Here is a 17,344-nt window from a genome sequence, read left to right on the forward strand (position 1 = left end):
GGCTCCGTGCCCAGACCCTCCTAATCTCACCAATGGGAATGCAGCACTCCTTGTAATCCAATTAAAGGAGCGTAAGCGGTTTGTTAGACACTGTGTGTTAATGTAAGCACTATCCAATATACTCTGGGCTGGGGATACACTGTGGTCCAGGAAACACAGCAGCCGTATACACCTGCAGGGGCTGCTCAGTAATATGAGGATCAGCACATTTCCATGGTATTTGCTCTGGCCTTTTGGAGTCTCATTTGTACCATCTCAAACCAGGCTTGTGAACACAGCAGAGGGGGAAGGCCTATAGCAGTGTGGCTGATAATACTGCTGACCTCTGTGCTTCTCTTTCTCCCGGGGAGATGACGAAGACAAAAGAGCTTTTAATAAAACAAGAGGAACAAAGGGCGTCTGCAAAGTCACTGCGTGCAGTTCATACGCTTCATACACCTGTGCACTGTAGTTTGTTTAAGGCAGAGGCTTGAAAACTCTTGATCTGTGTGCAGATGCTCACATATTTCAGCTTCATTGCCATGTGTGTCCATTCAGCGGCAAAGATATAGACTTGTGCATCTTAATTGTTTTTCTAAGCAGCTTTTAATAACAGCAGATTTACAGCATGTGAAGTCAGGGCAGATGTAAAGTTGTTTTGTTGTGTTTTCTCACAATAATCTCCCTCCGATCCAGTCTGTGAACACACCGCATCACATTGAGGAACTTAATTATATCTTGCTCTTTCTCTCTTCCGAGATGCACAGAATTGAACTTAATTAGATGCTACATCACCTCAGTGAGGGGCGGCGTGGCAAATCTTATTAAGAAAAAGCCGTGTGTTTCTGCGAAGCGCTCTGATTCCTTTACATCTTGGCGTCAGTGGGAGAAAACCCCGGCGAGGCGTATTCTCCAGCCCCTGTAACTAATGACGCCGCTGCCCAGATCTGACAGTGAGCTGTGTCTGTATATTGTGCTTAATATCATAATAATAATGAGAGCAAATTAGAACAATCAATTTCCATGGCTGGTTGTTGATTGGAGGAGAAGGTGGAAGTGACAGGAGGTGATCCATCATCCTCGGCCAGTCACATTAAGGGGAGCGCCGTGGAGCAGGTGGGCCGGGCCGCGGGCCAGTATCAGCCAATCAGAGAAGGCGGTGGGGAGGAGGGAGATACATTACACCCAAATCAAGTGCTCATGTAGCTGTGAAGAGACGCGCAGCACAGGAAAAAAGTCCAGATGACAGCTTTGACTTAAGTGCTGTAACTATGTCTGCCAAATACTTATGCAAAACAAATGATTTCCAATAATCTAAATGGAGCATAATAATAATTATCTTTTACAGTTTCTTTGTTTAGTCACTCATCACGAGATGACAGTAGCACTGAAATGAAGCTTATGTCCCACAAGAGGTCACCAAAATCCCACTTCTATCTCGCAGACAAAGATCTGTTTTAAATATTCATCAGCAGAAGCGTTTACAGCACACAATCATGCACAGCTCGCACTACAGTCCATGAACACATGAGTTAATGTGCGTTTGAAAATGCACATCTAAAGCCTATCTGCTGACCTCCGACTGATGCGCACAAGACCGTATCAGAGCCAAAGACAATACTGGAAATAATTACCATGATCTAAATGCGGGTGGATGATAGTCATTCAGCTTCATGGTTATTAAATGCAAAGATTATGGAGATACGGTCCCTCCGGGGCTATTCAGGTGAAACATATGACTTTAAAAAAGTATTGTTGTTTTTAAAACTCTCAAACAAACTCATTGGTAAATTCAGTGTACAATACGTGCACCAAAGCTGTGATTTTTTTTCAATTTACCGTCTACATGCTCCTTGTACCTTTTAAATGGCTTTAATTTCATCATCAACAGGGATACTCTACATTGTCACAACACTGAAATTCTCCTTTCTTTTTCTAACCAACTTTGATTACACGTCACTGCCAGGGCTTTGTTGAGGACCACAGCCAAACTGTAAAATGTACAAATGTAAAATAAGCTCCATTAAGTGCATTTCCACCTTCTCCAAGTGCTGGAGTGCGTCTCTGTAATCCTGTTTCTGCTAAACGATGGCATGGGGCGACTATATTAGATTTCATCAGTAGCCATCAATCACTGCTGCACTTAACACGATCAGCTCCCCAGTTTATTCAGAGAGAACAATGGGGGACAGCCATGTCCCGCCTGCAACTGAGTAAATGAGGAATTTAAATACTGCACAAGAGACTACGGCAGCTCGGAGGGGGCGAGCTGATTAAAGGCCACAATATCTACTTTTGGAGCCAGATGATCTGTCAAAGGGAAGCTTGAAGAGGTATACGGGAATAATGGGCTGCTAATGCGGAGATAGTTATTGTTGCAACATGTCTGAGCAGGCGCAGACACGTCAAAAGCACACACACACCAGAGACGGTCCCCTACTGTCTGTATTGATGGGTAATTTATCAAACGACATCTCGTTCGGCGTGGAGAGAAAATTTAATCATGTACCTCAGATACTGATGATAATCATGAGATGTCCCTCTTGTAAATGATCTTAGTGGGTCGATTTATTGCTGCTCATTTTACAAAGCTTTTCATTTACCAGCATCTAACTCAGGCTAATACAAGCAGGCGCAATCACATACTGCAGCACTACCGTTACCGATCTGACGACCTTAGGTTCAGAGGGACACATTTGATCAGAGGATACAGCATTCTTTACAGCCAAGTTAAAGCAAAAAACACCCCTCAAAACCACTATAACACATCTCTAAACTAACCAGGGAAAGTTTTCTATAAAGGTTATTTCAAGTTTTATATCAAATGGGTGACATAAATGTATACCAAAAGCCTTGAGTGTTCAAATTTGTATTAGTTTCCATAAAGACAAGACTAGAATAGAACTGGAAATACATATTAATACTATTATTATCTATATATACAGGCTCTTTGACTAATATGATTGGTTATTCTGTGGTGTGCTATAACTTCTCTCAGTTATGTCTCTATGTCTATGTCAAGCAAATGTGAGACTGCCCTTTTTAGCAGAGACTCGACAAACCTCATCAGAAGATTTTTCTGAGTAAACAAAGAAAATCAATGCCTTCAAGCAACCTGTCTTTGCGGTCACAAATAGACCAAATTATCCAAACACAGGCTAAACTGACAGTGTTTTCTGTAAAATTGAGGAAAAAAAGTCTTTTTAACAGGACACAGCTAATGATATAAACTACTTATCAATAAGACAGTAAATACTGGATTTCGTACACATCCACCGAAGAAACCTCACACATTTTTCTTCAGCTGTGAGTGATTGATATTCACAGTTAATTGATTTTTACCAAAAAGCACCATGATGGCACGGCCATCACAGTGGTATAAGTCATATGACTCAGGCCATTTGACTTATTCAGTAGTCTCAGCTCAAGTTAGGTTAAAGTTAGAAACATTTGCACTAGCACTAATCAGAACATTATACATACTGTTGCAGGACTGCTTCCTGCATACTAATTTGGGATACAGTACTAAACTTATATCTTGGTAATAATATCTAAGTTATCGAGATTGTAAAGCGACTTTGAGCATCTGGAAAAGCTCTATATGACTAATGCATTATCATTATTATTATTATATGTTGAGAATACTAAGAATAATTAGAATTACAATTTTCATTCTTATTCCACTTGATGAGTGTATCATGGATTTTAGTAAGGGTTAGATTTGTCACTTGCCAATAGTATTTTCAAAATTGTGAGTTGGAAATATTTTTTATTTAGATGGCAAGTTTTGATTTGTCCCGAGATGACGTTGTAGCTCTTAAAAACAATGACAAATCTAGTGAAACAGTAATTTATGGACTAAACGAACATTAATGTGCTTATGGTTCTAGATAACAAATAATGCAGTAAAAAGTATTATTCAGATGCCGGTGTCAATAAAGTACTGGTGGCGGAAAAAATTTAAGTCTATTCAGTCTGTTCTTAGGTGTGACACAAACACTAGAAATATCCAGCGTCAAATAGAGGTCTGAAAGGGAATTTACTCAAAACTCAAAACTAAAAAACATTGGGGTCATTTAGCAAAACAGGTGCTAAATAGCGCAAGCTGGAACATAGCATGTACCGGTATCTATTTGAGGGCAAGTTGCACCTCATTGCAATGATCTGGATTAGTATTTGGGCTCCAAATCCGATAAAATGTAAATAAGAGAATAGTGTGGAAGTAAAAATTGCACAAATTACTCATAAGCTGATCCTTTTTTTTAAGCCCTTTCCCTCAGCACAGTGGCGCAGCAGTAAAAAGGTGGCGTCTGAATAATCTACTCTTGTGTAAGTGTCCTCTGGATGCTGCGATTTTCCCTACCACTAAAACATGTAGAATAGAACCTCTTCTGGGCCAGGATGAATGAGAGTGATCCTGCGAGTGTGGGACAACAGATGGACATTGACTATACATTATTCACTAATGTATACATTTCAGTGTGGTGTGTTTACATGCATGAGTGTCATGTGTGTCCTTTAGCACCAAATAAACAAATAAATCAGATGTACTATGATGACCAGGCACACTATGAAACTTCTGTCCTCAGACTGTGATGACTTTGAACAGTGTAATCAACCACTGTCGCTTTCATGTTGTATTTTATTTCGTTATCTATCTCTTATTCCTATGTATTCAGTGTTTTGATAAGTAATTGTGTAACTAATCAACTAATTATAAATAGAACAATAAAATGACTTGCATCCTTATGATGACAAGCGATATAACTCACAACAATGCAAAGGCACATTCCCTCATTATTGATGTCGATGGGGTCAGATCTGGAGCGTTACATCTGAAAAATGACACTGTGACCAAAGAGGCCTGTGAGGAGAAAGTCATGTGCGAGGAGCAAGTTAGAACATTTTCTTTGGGAATTTACCACAATATACAGTATTTTCTATGGAAACTATTGTAGCCTTCTACTGCGCATGGAAATGAATGCGTGCACAAGATGAATCCCAGTGTTATGACATCATCGAGTCAGTTACCTGGAAACTAGATCCAAGCTCAATTGTTATAACTTTTTTGTGGATTTATATAATAATTAGCCTGTATATTCTGGACATCAATTATTAAAAAAAATGTCTCTCAACAGCTCTGGCCCAGTAAGAACAGTGTGCAAATAAATGGCGGGTGTTTAGATTGCATAAGCTCACTTGAGGTGTATTTCCTACCTGCCTGTTGCTCTGGGACAGAGGAGTGTTGAATTCTGGATTTTACTTTAATTGTGTTTCTGCTCACAGAAAAGAATAGGTTAGTAAATGTAAGAACATTGATATTATTGAATATTTACAACAAGACTTGATGTAAGAGATGTATCACTTTGGAACTAGATTAAATCATAAGTCTGTGGTCCACAACTATTATGATAAAAAGCCTACTGCAACTTCAGCTGAGACTCAAAATAAATTCTTGTGAAGCTTCAGCACAAGAAGCAACAGCTATATCTCTGTTTAGGCCAAAGCTGTATTTACATATAATTCTCAAATTACTCTAATGTCTGGCTATGCCTAAATTGAACAAGGGCTCAATATGTGGCATGCTGTTCATGGTTTCCATTTTCTTATGACCTGTCCTAAACTAACCCCAATTGTGTTCATACACGTATTACTGCCAATGCATGGCCTTACCGCTTCTCGCATGTGACTGATGATAACCACCATACCGCCTGGTACGACCATGGTACAACCGGAGCTCGCATTTCCTCCCTGGTCGGGACCATGGGGCCCCGGGATTGGCCAAGAGCCGCGCAGCATCCTTGTAAATACCGCCCACCGGACACGCCCCGCCCGTCAGAACAACAGCAAAACATGCACGTGGAGATGTTTAGAAAAGTTTTGCTGTTGAACTGTCATCCTCGCCGAGCTGACGGAGACTGCTTTTAAACTAAGATGGCGGAGGAGCTGCTAGTGGAAAAACATGGAAAAGTGTCCGGGGTAAGTTAAAAATTATACTTTTGTTGGATTTATAAAGTGATGATCTTTTCAGACCGGTGTTAAGTTATTAAATTGTCTTATGTGTCGGGATTTATTTATTGCCAGATATAAGATAAAACTGTCATCTATCCTGAAACCACGTGTGTGCTGCCTCACATTTATAAAGAGTCTGATAGCTTAGGCAGTAATTGAACACTGACTGTGCAGCATTGTCTGTTATGAGCTATTTTCACGTGCGCTAACTCACTCCATCCGCTAAATTAATTAGGTTTCAAAGACTTCAGTGTTCTCTTTCATTCAAAGGATAATTGCAGCATTTATCATTTGGTCTGGTCTTGTTACATTTTTGTTCTATGTTGCATAGTAAACTGTACACAAGTTTTGCAACTTTACAACATGGACCTATATGACTATATGAAACAGTTACTGTTTTGTAATGCCTCAATAATTTTAACATAATTGGATTGCTGTGTCCACAGATGCTTACCTAAACCTTTGCAACACTTTAATTGTCAAAGTAATTTCTGGTAGGAAAAATATTACTTAATTCATACTCAATGCGTCTGTCCTTGCATCAGGAAGGGATCCAATGTGAAAACGTAATGAAATCTATTAAGGCAGTTAATATTTTATTGAGACGACACTAGAAAATGGGAAAGAAAAAGCAAAGTATCAGCGATTTTACATCCGAAGCCACAAAACAATTTGTCTGACAAACAAAATGCATTTTTCTTTGTTTTTCAGCATCTCACTCCTTCGCTGCTTTTAGTGGCCTTCTTGTCCTCATTTGGGAGCTCCATGTTATACGGCTTCAATTTGGCTGTGGTCAACTCTCCAGCCCAGGTTTGTCATTCACACTATAAAAACACCTTGATTTGTAAACTAAAGCATCTAAAAGCCGCTTTCTGTAGACGCATACACTGTCATTATCAGATTTAAATGAATTGTCATGTGCAGTCATGTGGCCATATGTGAAATCTCCTGCAATTCCACCGTGTCATAAATGTTCCGCCCTCTTTTATGCATCACATGATCCACACTGTCTCCTCCATATCTGATTTGTTATGGCACGATGACTAAAGGCTGAGGCCATTCCTGTTAGTCTGTGCTTGGATTGAGATATGCGTCTACAGGCACACAGCCTCTGACCATTACATCCTGGATTAAACTGAATTAATCTTCCCTTACTTTCCCTTACTTTAGCTTACTATAGAAGACTCCTGTTTCCCCTACCACAAAAGCAACGACAATAGGTTAATCCTCCAGCCAGGGGTACCATTAGCCTGGCTTCACATCTGGAGATGGGTCCCCGAGCGCCGGCCTAAGCTGGCTGCCCACTGCTGGCTGCCCACTGCTCCTACAGGTTGCCCCAGTGGCATTGAGGATGGGTCAAATGCAGAGAAAACATTCTCCTTCTGCCGGGGATTAATTAAGTGTACCTTCCCTTCCTCTCTCTTGGTACAGCTGCATCTTTTGCCTTTTTCTTTTTTTGTTTTGTGAGGTTCGGCAGATTTTTTTTTTACTGCAGAGAGTCTATAATGGTCCTGAAGAAAGCAGCTTTTTAGTAAGTAAACAAACAGCTAGCTTATGAGCTAAAAACATTTGAGACCTACAAATGTCTTCTACTGAAACACTGAGGAGGCACCAAGAGCCCCCTACACCTGCAATACAGTGGAGGCGTCACACAAGAGGTGCTACAGGAAACAAGGAAGGGACAAAGGAGAAGAAGATGGTGAAAGACTGTTGTGGAGCGGAGAGAACTACGCAGGAGGAAGAGGAAGAAGGAGGAGCTGACCAGTGTGGGACACCACACTCTGACACAGGGACAAACCCAGCAAACTGAAGGCAGTCAGCCAGGTTTCCTCTGGGTGCTACGGTTTCCCCGACCTCCAAGAACATGCTCAGTCGGTGCGGCTCAGGACTAACACCTGAACGTTGTATGGTTGTACAATGACAAATAAAGCACTTACTTAGTTACTTACCTTAACTTATTTGCTGCTGATTGGATCAAGCCCACTGCGAATCCATTAAATATTTAGTTTTGAAAGTGTTATGTGTGTTCATGTTGTGTGTCGCAACATAAAACATCCCTCCTTTTCGAATGGTGAGCGGTTCAAGATGGATTATTTTGTGTTTGTGAACTCACAAATACCACGAGAATTCAGCTTGGCAAGGTAGATGTTTTCGTTGATGGGGGAAACCGAAGCACCAAGACCGGAGGAGAACATGCTCCACACAGATAGGCCACCGTCTGGGAATTGATATAAATAATAAATAATTGGTTTTATTATGCAAAACCACTCAGCCACTGTGCAGCTTAACAATGACTTACACAATACGAACTTCAATACTATAAATGGGCCTGAAGCAGAACAAAGCAGAGTAAACAAAGCACCAAGCAGGACCTCCATGTCAAAAAAAACACTATGTTCTTATTTAGCCTTTATAAATAAGGCTGTGCAACATTTATGCATTACTTAAGCTTGTCATTTAGTCTACTCAACTTTAGTTAGTTTGACAAAATGTGTGGAGTATTGAGCACTCCCACTTGAGACCTCTTAGGAGTTGCGATGTATCACTGTAAGTAGTTTTCTAACCTTGGTACATTGTCCTATTTACTCCAGACTGCAGCGAATTCATTGAGGTCACACCTGTAAACAGTCTTACCTTGTCATTAACATTGGATCCACTCCAGGTCAAATTATCGATGCCTTATGTGTAGCCCAGACATTTTTCTATCAGAAAAATATGAATATATAGGAGTTGCCCATTTTTTGGTGGGAGAAAACATCTTTTTATTTATGCAAATGGTCTGAGTGCTACATGCTGCATCTGAGGCTTTGCTAAGCACATGGCAAGATACATGTTGACATTTGAATTTGCGGCGCTGTGGGAAATGGTTAATGAGGTGATGGTGCTGGGGTCCAGTCTATTGGACACCACAGCTAAAGCAATTGGCACAAAACTGTTGAGGTAATAAAAAATAAAGATGCTGTTCTTGTTTATCATTATTTGTTTTTACTCCCACAGTATATCAAAGACTTTTATAACGAGACTCTCACAGAGGAGTATGGCTGGGAGACAGATGAGGAGTATCTCACTGTCCTCTACTCTCTCACCGTGTCCATCTTTGCTATTGGAGGCATGACCGGGGCCCTGCTGGTCGGCCGACTGGTGACAACCTACGGGAGGTGAGTTGATGATTTTAGTCCAAATGGATGTGTACTGCACAATGTGATTAGACACGATTATGTCTCTCCATATAGGAAGGGGACACTGGTGAGGATCACAGTGCTGGTTTTTATAGGAGGAGCACTGATGGCCTTTAGCAGGTCCTGTAGGATGCCGGCCATGGTCATCCTTGGACGTTTTATCGTAGGGGTCCACTCAGGTTGGCTTCAGTGATCACGACATTAACGTATAGGAAAATGTTTGCCTCACCCAACCACTTTCTCTTTGAAACAGGTATCTCCCTTAGTGTGGTGCCCATGTACCTTGGTGAAATAGCTCCTAAAAACCTGAGAGGTTTCCTGGGCCTTGTTCCCAGTATCCACATTTGTCTGGGAGTCTTCATCGCTCAGGTCCTGGGACTCGGGGAACTGCTGGGAAAGGTTTGGATACATTTCTCATTAATAAAGTACATACATGTGTCATTCAGTAAATTCATTCAACAGTATATTGTTTGTACAGTGCATTAAAAAGAAGTTTTTCCTCACAGGAGGAGCACTGGCCTCTGCTCTTGTCTCTGGTGGTTTTTCCAACAATGGTTCAGCTTCTGTTGTTGCCATGGTTCCCAGAGAGCCCTCGGTACCTGCTGATCGAGAAAGGAAATGTTCACGCCACTATTGCAGGTTGGACAAAAAATTCATCCATCTTTTAAAAACCACAATGCTTGTAAAATACAACAGCAGTAGGCCAAGGACAGGCCCAGCATAGTTATGTTGAAGTTCAGAGATGTTATCTCTTATCTGTCAGCAAAAGGGACAAATGATTACTTTAACTTGATTATAATAATTTCCCACAATGTGACACGTTTTTCCCAATTTTGAACTTTACAGTCTAGTAATCTTAGTTTATTTATTTATTTGGTTTATTTGAATGAGACAGATAAAAAAAGATAAGACAATCTGTAACAGAAGTATGATGTATGTTTCATAGCTTTTAGCAGAAGCTACAGTGTGAGGAAAATGTATGTGAACGCTTTGGAATTTCTCACATTTCTGCCTAAATTGTTCATAAAATGTGGTCTGATCTTCATCAAAATCATAAGAATGAATAAACAGTGTCTGCGTAAACTAATACCATCCAAACATTACATGTTATCATTTTTTTAATGGCTGTAACAGGGATGGTCTAAGATTCATCCTGATCGTTGTGCACGTCTAATCTGCAACTACAGGAGAGCAGTTATTGCTACAAAAGAAGTGTCACAACGATCAGGATGAATCTTGGACCATCCCTGTTACGGCCATTAAAAATATGATAATATGTAATAGTTTGGGTGGTGTTAGTTTAAGCAGACACTGTTTATTCAGTCTTATTTTTTTTATTTAACCTTTATATAACCAGGTAAAAACTCATTGAGATTTATAATCTCTTTTACAAGAGTGACTTGGCCATTTATCCATTTATCATATCTCTTATGATTTTGATGAAGATCAGACCACATTTTATGACTAATTTAGGCAGAAATATTTAATTTGCAGCACTTGTCCCTCAATGGGTTTTTATAAACAGTTAAAAGCACACAACATGTTAAAAAGGGATGAAAGGACAATGACCTTTACAGATACAGAACTGTACACACAAAAGAAAGCAGAGACACAGCACTAAACATGAGTGCAATGCTGCTGCTGGCACATCCAGGATTTTACAAGTTTTTTTTGAAGATGCCAAATCCTGTCAAAGATTTTAATTCAACAGGGAACAAGTTCTTCAGATTAGCCCCTCTCACTCAAAGTGCAAATTTTGTACTCATCTACAGCCCTGAAGTGGTACCGCACCAAAGGGAACATCCAGGCGGAGGTGGAGGAGATGCAGGAGGAGCAGCGCTCTCTGACATCCATCCAGACCATCTCTGTGTGGGGTCTGCTCAAAGACCGCTGCGTGCGCTGGCAGGTCATCACCATCATAGTGGTCAACATTGGCATGCAGCTGTCCGGCATTGATGCAGTAAGTGGGAAGCCGTGTATCCTTAGGGTTACACGAACAGAGGAAGAGGCCTAAACAGTTCTTCATAGTCTTGAAATTATACTACTATAACAACTGAAGTACATTTTATAAGTTCATTCATTGTATAGGATCAAATCAAGATCAAATATCATAATGCAGCATCAAAGTGGCGTTGACGATGATATGAGTGTTTAAACACACAACTGCCTCTAGGGGTTTTCTGAAAGGTCTGCAGTTCACTTGTTAATGGCAAAGGTCAGGCCAGCATGAACAGACTGGTGTCTTTTCTACTGTGCGATAATAGAAAAGCAACAACATAAACAAGCTACATATGAATTCAAAGTTAACTGTGGGCCAAGGTTATTAATGTTTCCAACTTCTTCAGGCCAACCGAGTTGTTCTGAACGCAGCTTTTATTCTCACTGTTCACTTAATCTTACCAGTGTGAAATGGTCACAATGCCTTATCCTCTCAGATCTTCTTGCAGAAATCATAAAATATGTCTCCAGTCTGTGTTCTGCTGAAATTTACTTCAGCTCCAAACATTCTCTGACTCTTTGTCATACATTATGCGATATACAGTGTGAGTTTGGGCACGTTGCAGAATAGTGATGAAATGCTATACATGTGGTTACTAAATCAACAAGACAGCATTTAACTGCGCCCGTCACGATCTCGTCTACACCTCATCAATGATGGATGTTGCATCAGCAAAGTGTGATTAATGAGGATACACAAATTAATTTCTAAGGGAGCACTTGTCAGAAGTCCATACTGATAAAACGCCATATCTCAAATGCATGAGAGATGGTTGTTCTGATAATAACGATCACTATGATGGATCATGTGTAAACACTAAATGAGCAGAGCCAATTTTTGAATCCTTATAAAAAAAAAAGGCCTACACATTTCAGAGTGCGTGTCTGGATGTCTTTGTGATACATGTGTTGTTTGTGTCAATGTCACTTTCAGATCTGGTTCTACACAAATGATATATTCAAGGACGCTGGGATTCCTGAGCCTCACATCCAGTACACGACAGTGGGGACAGGAGCCATCGAAGTCATCTCAGGAATGTTAGGGGTAAGATTTCACTATGATAAACTACAGTCACCACACTGACTGGATTATTATCTCTAAACCAAAAAACATTATTGGGGAATCTTCTAGCCTGGTTTAAAATGAGAGGCACACAATTATGTTTAAATTACTGCATGTTTAAGTAACACTTTTAAGACTTACAGCAATAGCCTTTATTAAGCTGTAATACAGATGAACATCAGTAAACATGGCAAATATGTGGGATGTGTTTGTCCTTTTTAGATGAATTCATTATTTATTCACACAAAATATCAATGATCACCACATATTAAGTTTGATTCATGTTTTGTAAATTAGAAGTTATTAATAATAATTCCTCCCAATGTTTTTTCAAATTACAGTTTACCAACGAGCAAACCTTTTAACACAAGTCGTCACATTTTTCTATACATTAAGATCAAACGTCATCATGACTTTATTTATTATTTAAATGTAATTTATGTTATGTTATTTATGCTTTGTGAAGCAAACCATGCTCAATTATACTTTTTTTTTTACTGTATAATTTATAATTAGTTAATGTAATGTCACTGAATTCCTATTATGTAAATGAAGAAATTCAGAGTAAAGCCTATGTGTGTCTGTGTTTTAGTGTTTTACGATTGAGCGTGTGGGCAGAAGACCTCTGATGATCGGGGGGTTCCTGTTCATGGGACTGTGCTGCGCTGGAATCACTGTGTCTGTCATTTTACAGGTATACAAGATATACAAGATATACAAGATATACACTATATACACTATATACCCAGGGTTCATACAGGCAGAAGCAACTCAAATTCAGTGTTATTTAATGCCATTTTTAATGCTCATATACTATATTTTAATGCCTCAAACGCAGAAAGACATCAACCCATATTTCCTTTCTCAAGATTTGCAAACATTTATCAAGCAGAGAGAGAACTTTTGCAACTTCTGCAACTGAATCGGTTTTAGATCATAATTTTGGCATTTTTGATGAACATTTAGATTTAATGTCATTTTGAATCCAGTTGAATGCTTTTCAATTACTTTTCAGACTTTTATTTTGGCACAATTCATCAATGCTTTTTAAAGGTCTATTGACTATTTTTGTATATCTGTAGAGAAGATATTCATGCAAAGATGTGTTACTCATAATGTGGATTTCAGTTAGTTAATTTTGTATTAAGGTAGTTTTTTAATCTCATTTGGTTTGACTTTGATTAGAAACTATTTAGTTCTATTTCAGACTGTTCAGTCCAAGGTTTGGCCTGGTATAGTCCAAATATTTTCATAGTTGGTACTTGTTGGGACAAGTTTGAGAACCGCTTTAAGTCAATACATTTGTATCAGTAAAGCAACTCTCTATTTAATTTTTTATTAGCATGTGCCAGATGAAGCTTTAATGCATTGTAAGCAACTAAGCTTAGTAAAATTAATGTTGTCCCCCACATTTTCAGCCTCATCTAATGTTTATGCGGTACATCAGTGTGGGCTGTGTTGTCGGGATCATCGCTGGCTTCTGCATCGGTCCAGGTAAGATATTTCCCATGATAATTAATATGATTAATATAAAAGCTGGAATTGGTCCATGCAACTTTTGGGTTGTTCTGTGCGCAAGGTAACACTGCTCCCTGCTGGACACTTTGGTCACTGCAGGCAGCAAACCATTTTCACTCTTGATAGTATTTCATTGCTCTTGTAAATTAGGAAACCATAACTGCTGCACTCCCTCCATTGTACCAGCCATTTCTACTCAAGATGAGCTGAGTGAATTAAGAGCCAATAGTTTATAAGCCCTGGCGCCATGTTAAATTGAACTTGAGAGTATGATGGATTCTAGCTGCGCTGGTTTACATAATGCGATTCATCAAAAAGCAGCAAAATCTATAGCCCACACATACAGGGATGATATCTGTGGCTGCAATTACACTTTTAATAGCTCATTGTTCATAAGCTGGCCGTGATGTGTATGGTTTCCTTTGCAAGAACACAATCTGCACACTGAAGCCCTCCATACGTACCACAGATGTTGACAAATTACGGTCTAGTTATTGGTTTGACAATATGAAACCTTCCTCTTCGCAATTATCATGCAAAGATAATGAGGGCAGCGCTCCTCATTAAAGTCTTTACTAATGCATTTTTCAGCTTCACTTCTAACAATGAAGAATTATGTGCTGAACACGAGAGCAATGCTTTGAAGATATTGTTGTATTTTGAGCTAATGAATCGAGGAAGCCACACTGAGCTTTTGTGTTGCTTTGACAGATATTTTCCAAATATGTTTTTCTTGTCACTCTATGAATCACTGAGTAATTATGAAAATATACTGTAATACAGCAGTCTTTTGAAATTAACATCTGCAGTATCAGTGCAAGAAGCCAAATACAACACATTGATAAATCTAATCATTGGGTACAAAAAGCTTTTTATAAATAAAAGCAATTCACAATGACATGTATAGAGTACTGTGTAGTAGTATCCAGGCTTGAAGGAAAACTGAAAAAGACTTAACTGTCAAATTTCTATTTGTAGGGATTTAGACACAATTTAGGATAAGAATACCCACATAAGAAAAGACAAAATGGGAATATATATATATATATTATTTGTGCTTATTGAGGTGGTTGTTGTTGTTGATATAAACCACTTGTGTTGTGCATTTTAACCTTGTACACTTACATGCAACATGCTATAAAGATACAAATATAAACCACTTGTGTCACTGTAGCTAATTATGCCGGTATGACACATGAAAGCTAAATAAAATACATTTTTAATCAGTGTAAATCCTTTCTTTTCTGCGTTGCAGCTGGTGTACCCTTCCTGATCACTGCCGAGCTGTTTAAACAGTCTCACCGTCCGGCTGCCTACACTGTGGCCGGCTGCCTCAACTGGATGTCGAACTTTACCATAGGATTCCTTTTCCCTTTCCTTGAGGTAAGATGTTATTTACAATGCACTTTGTTTCAGAGTGGGTGTGTCTATTTACAAGCTGCTGACAGGTTACCCGACCACCAGACTTTGACGCCGCACTGATATCTAATGTATTTATTATTAATGTCTGTGTAAAAGAGAAGACATCACTAAGTGAGAAGCTTCCTGCTGTTCCTCTCACTCCGAGCATGTATTTTCTTGTTTGGGAATTTTGCAAAAATCATTCATCTTTGTTTCTTACAGTATACATTCTCTCAGATATTATTCCCCAGTCAACTCTTAACACTTACCTGAGCACATTTTTACATTTTCTGTGAAAATCAAAGTGTGATGATCACAGTGGCCTTAAAGGGACTATACATAGTTTAAAAATGTTAAAATTAAGTATTTTCCTAATGTGTAGAATGAGCCTAGACCTATTCACCACAACTGCCTCTAAAATCCTGCACTGCCACTGTCAAAAAGTTGTTAATTCGGGCCGAAGTGCCGCCATGCATGAGCTTAAAGGAATAGGCCACCGTTTTTACATTCTGAGATATGTTCTTACCTTAGCTTTGACGAGTTCTTTAGGACCTGTCTGGTCTTCCCCCGTGCCTTCAATCACATAAACACAGCGCAGGCGGCGTTAGCATTAAGCCTCTCCCTCTCTCCACTATAGCTTCAAAACAGGTCAAGATAGAAGCTACCAAGCTCTTCCACGTTTTCCCTATTTAAATATGGTTACGTGAAGTGTTACACTACAAAGTATAATTACACAAAATTAAACAATGTGGATTTTCTAAGCGGATAAAAGGGGGACTATATTGTAAGGCGTAATAATACCAGGAGTAATTTGACATCCGCACAGTAAAGTGAAGATTACTGTGCGGTAAAGTGAAGATTACTGCGCGGATTTCAAACTACTCCTGGTATTATTACGCCTTACAATATAGTTCCCCCTTTTATCCGCTTAGAAAATCCACATTGTTTAATTTTGTGTAATTATACTTTGTAGTGTAACACTTCACGTAACCATATTTAAATAGGGAAAACGTGGAAGAGCTTGGTAGCTTCTATCTTGACCTGTTTTGGAGCTATAGAGGAGAGGGGGAGAGGCTAAATGCTAACGCCGTCTGTGCTGTGTTTACGTGATTGAAGGCACGGGGGAAGATCAGACAGGTCCTAAAGAACTCGTCAAAGCTAAGGTAAGAACATATCTCAGTGTGTAAAAATGGTGGACTATTCCTTTAATATAGAGACTGCAGTTATGCATAAGACCTGTGGTGGCAGTAGTGAGTATAAAATGACCAACTTGCATCTCGTCCCTTTAACAACTGTCCAGGACCAATTGTTGGTTTTCTGGTGAAAACCTACCAGTAAAAAACAGAAACTCTAAAAATTGATCCTGGAGCATCATTAGGCCATTGTGATGGAAAGTAAAGGCGCCACTTTAACCACCCACATAGCCGCTAGGTCATTGAAAAGTCATACGCACAAATAAAAAATTTCACATGAAAAGTTCCATAATGCACCTTTAAAATCAGCACATACCGGTAATTTTAATAATGATGATGTAGGAGTGTTTGTACTTTTTACTTTTACTTTTAACCTAGTTTCATGTCTTGATGGTTTCTGATGCCCAAAGGTTGAGCATCATAGCTTAATTTGGCGTATGCTCTGTATGTTAAATGGTTGTTTGATTCAAACTTTATTTTGAATGCATTGTAATCCAAATGCAATAAAGATAGTAACCCACTGTTTGGTCTTTGCCTCGGCAGATGGACATGGGCCCGTACTGTTACCTGATCTTCTGTGTGATCTGTTTGGGTGTGGCTCTGTACACCACCCTCATCATTCCAGAGACCAGGAATAAAACATTTATGGAGATCAGTCAGATGTTTGCCTCCAGAAACAACATCCTTGAAGATGAGTTAACATCAAATGGACATCTCAAAATGTCTATGATGAACGGTTATGGGACCCTGGGACACAGCGATTCAACGTAAATATGGACTAAATGAGGCCCAAATGGTTGTTTTACTCATTCACTGAGAAAAGAGGAAATCTGCTGCTTTATGTTTAAGATCAACATTTTCAAACGATGTGAAAATATGCCTCGCATTCCCAGGACAGACATCAAGCTGTCATGCATTTCAAATCATCCAACAGAGGTATTTTAATCAATTACTATGTCTGATTTTATAGTATGACTCACGTTGTGCTCTAGAAACGCCGT

General features: G+C 39.3%; 1 protein-coding gene across 1 annotated transcript; it reads left to right on the forward strand.

The window, feature by feature from the left end:
* Positions 1-5,913: 5,913 nt before the first annotated feature.
* On the forward strand, positions 5,914-17,114 carry slc2a15b (solute carrier family 2 member 15b; the record flags this gene model as incomplete). Its single annotated transcript, XM_079552784.1, has 12 exons — positions 5,914-5,958; positions 6,703-6,801; positions 8,989-9,149; positions 9,225-9,349; positions 9,424-9,569; positions 9,677-9,809; positions 10,943-11,130; positions 12,103-12,213; positions 12,824-12,925; positions 13,650-13,725; positions 15,005-15,132; positions 16,887-17,114. The coding sequence occupies 12 exons, from the start codon at positions 5,914-5,916 to the stop codon at positions 17,112-17,114; spliced, it is 1,542 nt and encodes a 513-aa protein (XP_079408910.1).
* Between the last annotated feature and the right edge of the window lie 230 nt (positions 17,115-17,344).

This window comes from Gobius niger (genome assembly GCF_951799975.1).
Source record: "Gobius niger genome assembly, chromosome: 3".
Taxonomy (NCBI): domain Eukaryota; kingdom Metazoa; phylum Chordata; class Actinopteri; order Gobiiformes; family Gobiidae; genus Gobius; species Gobius niger.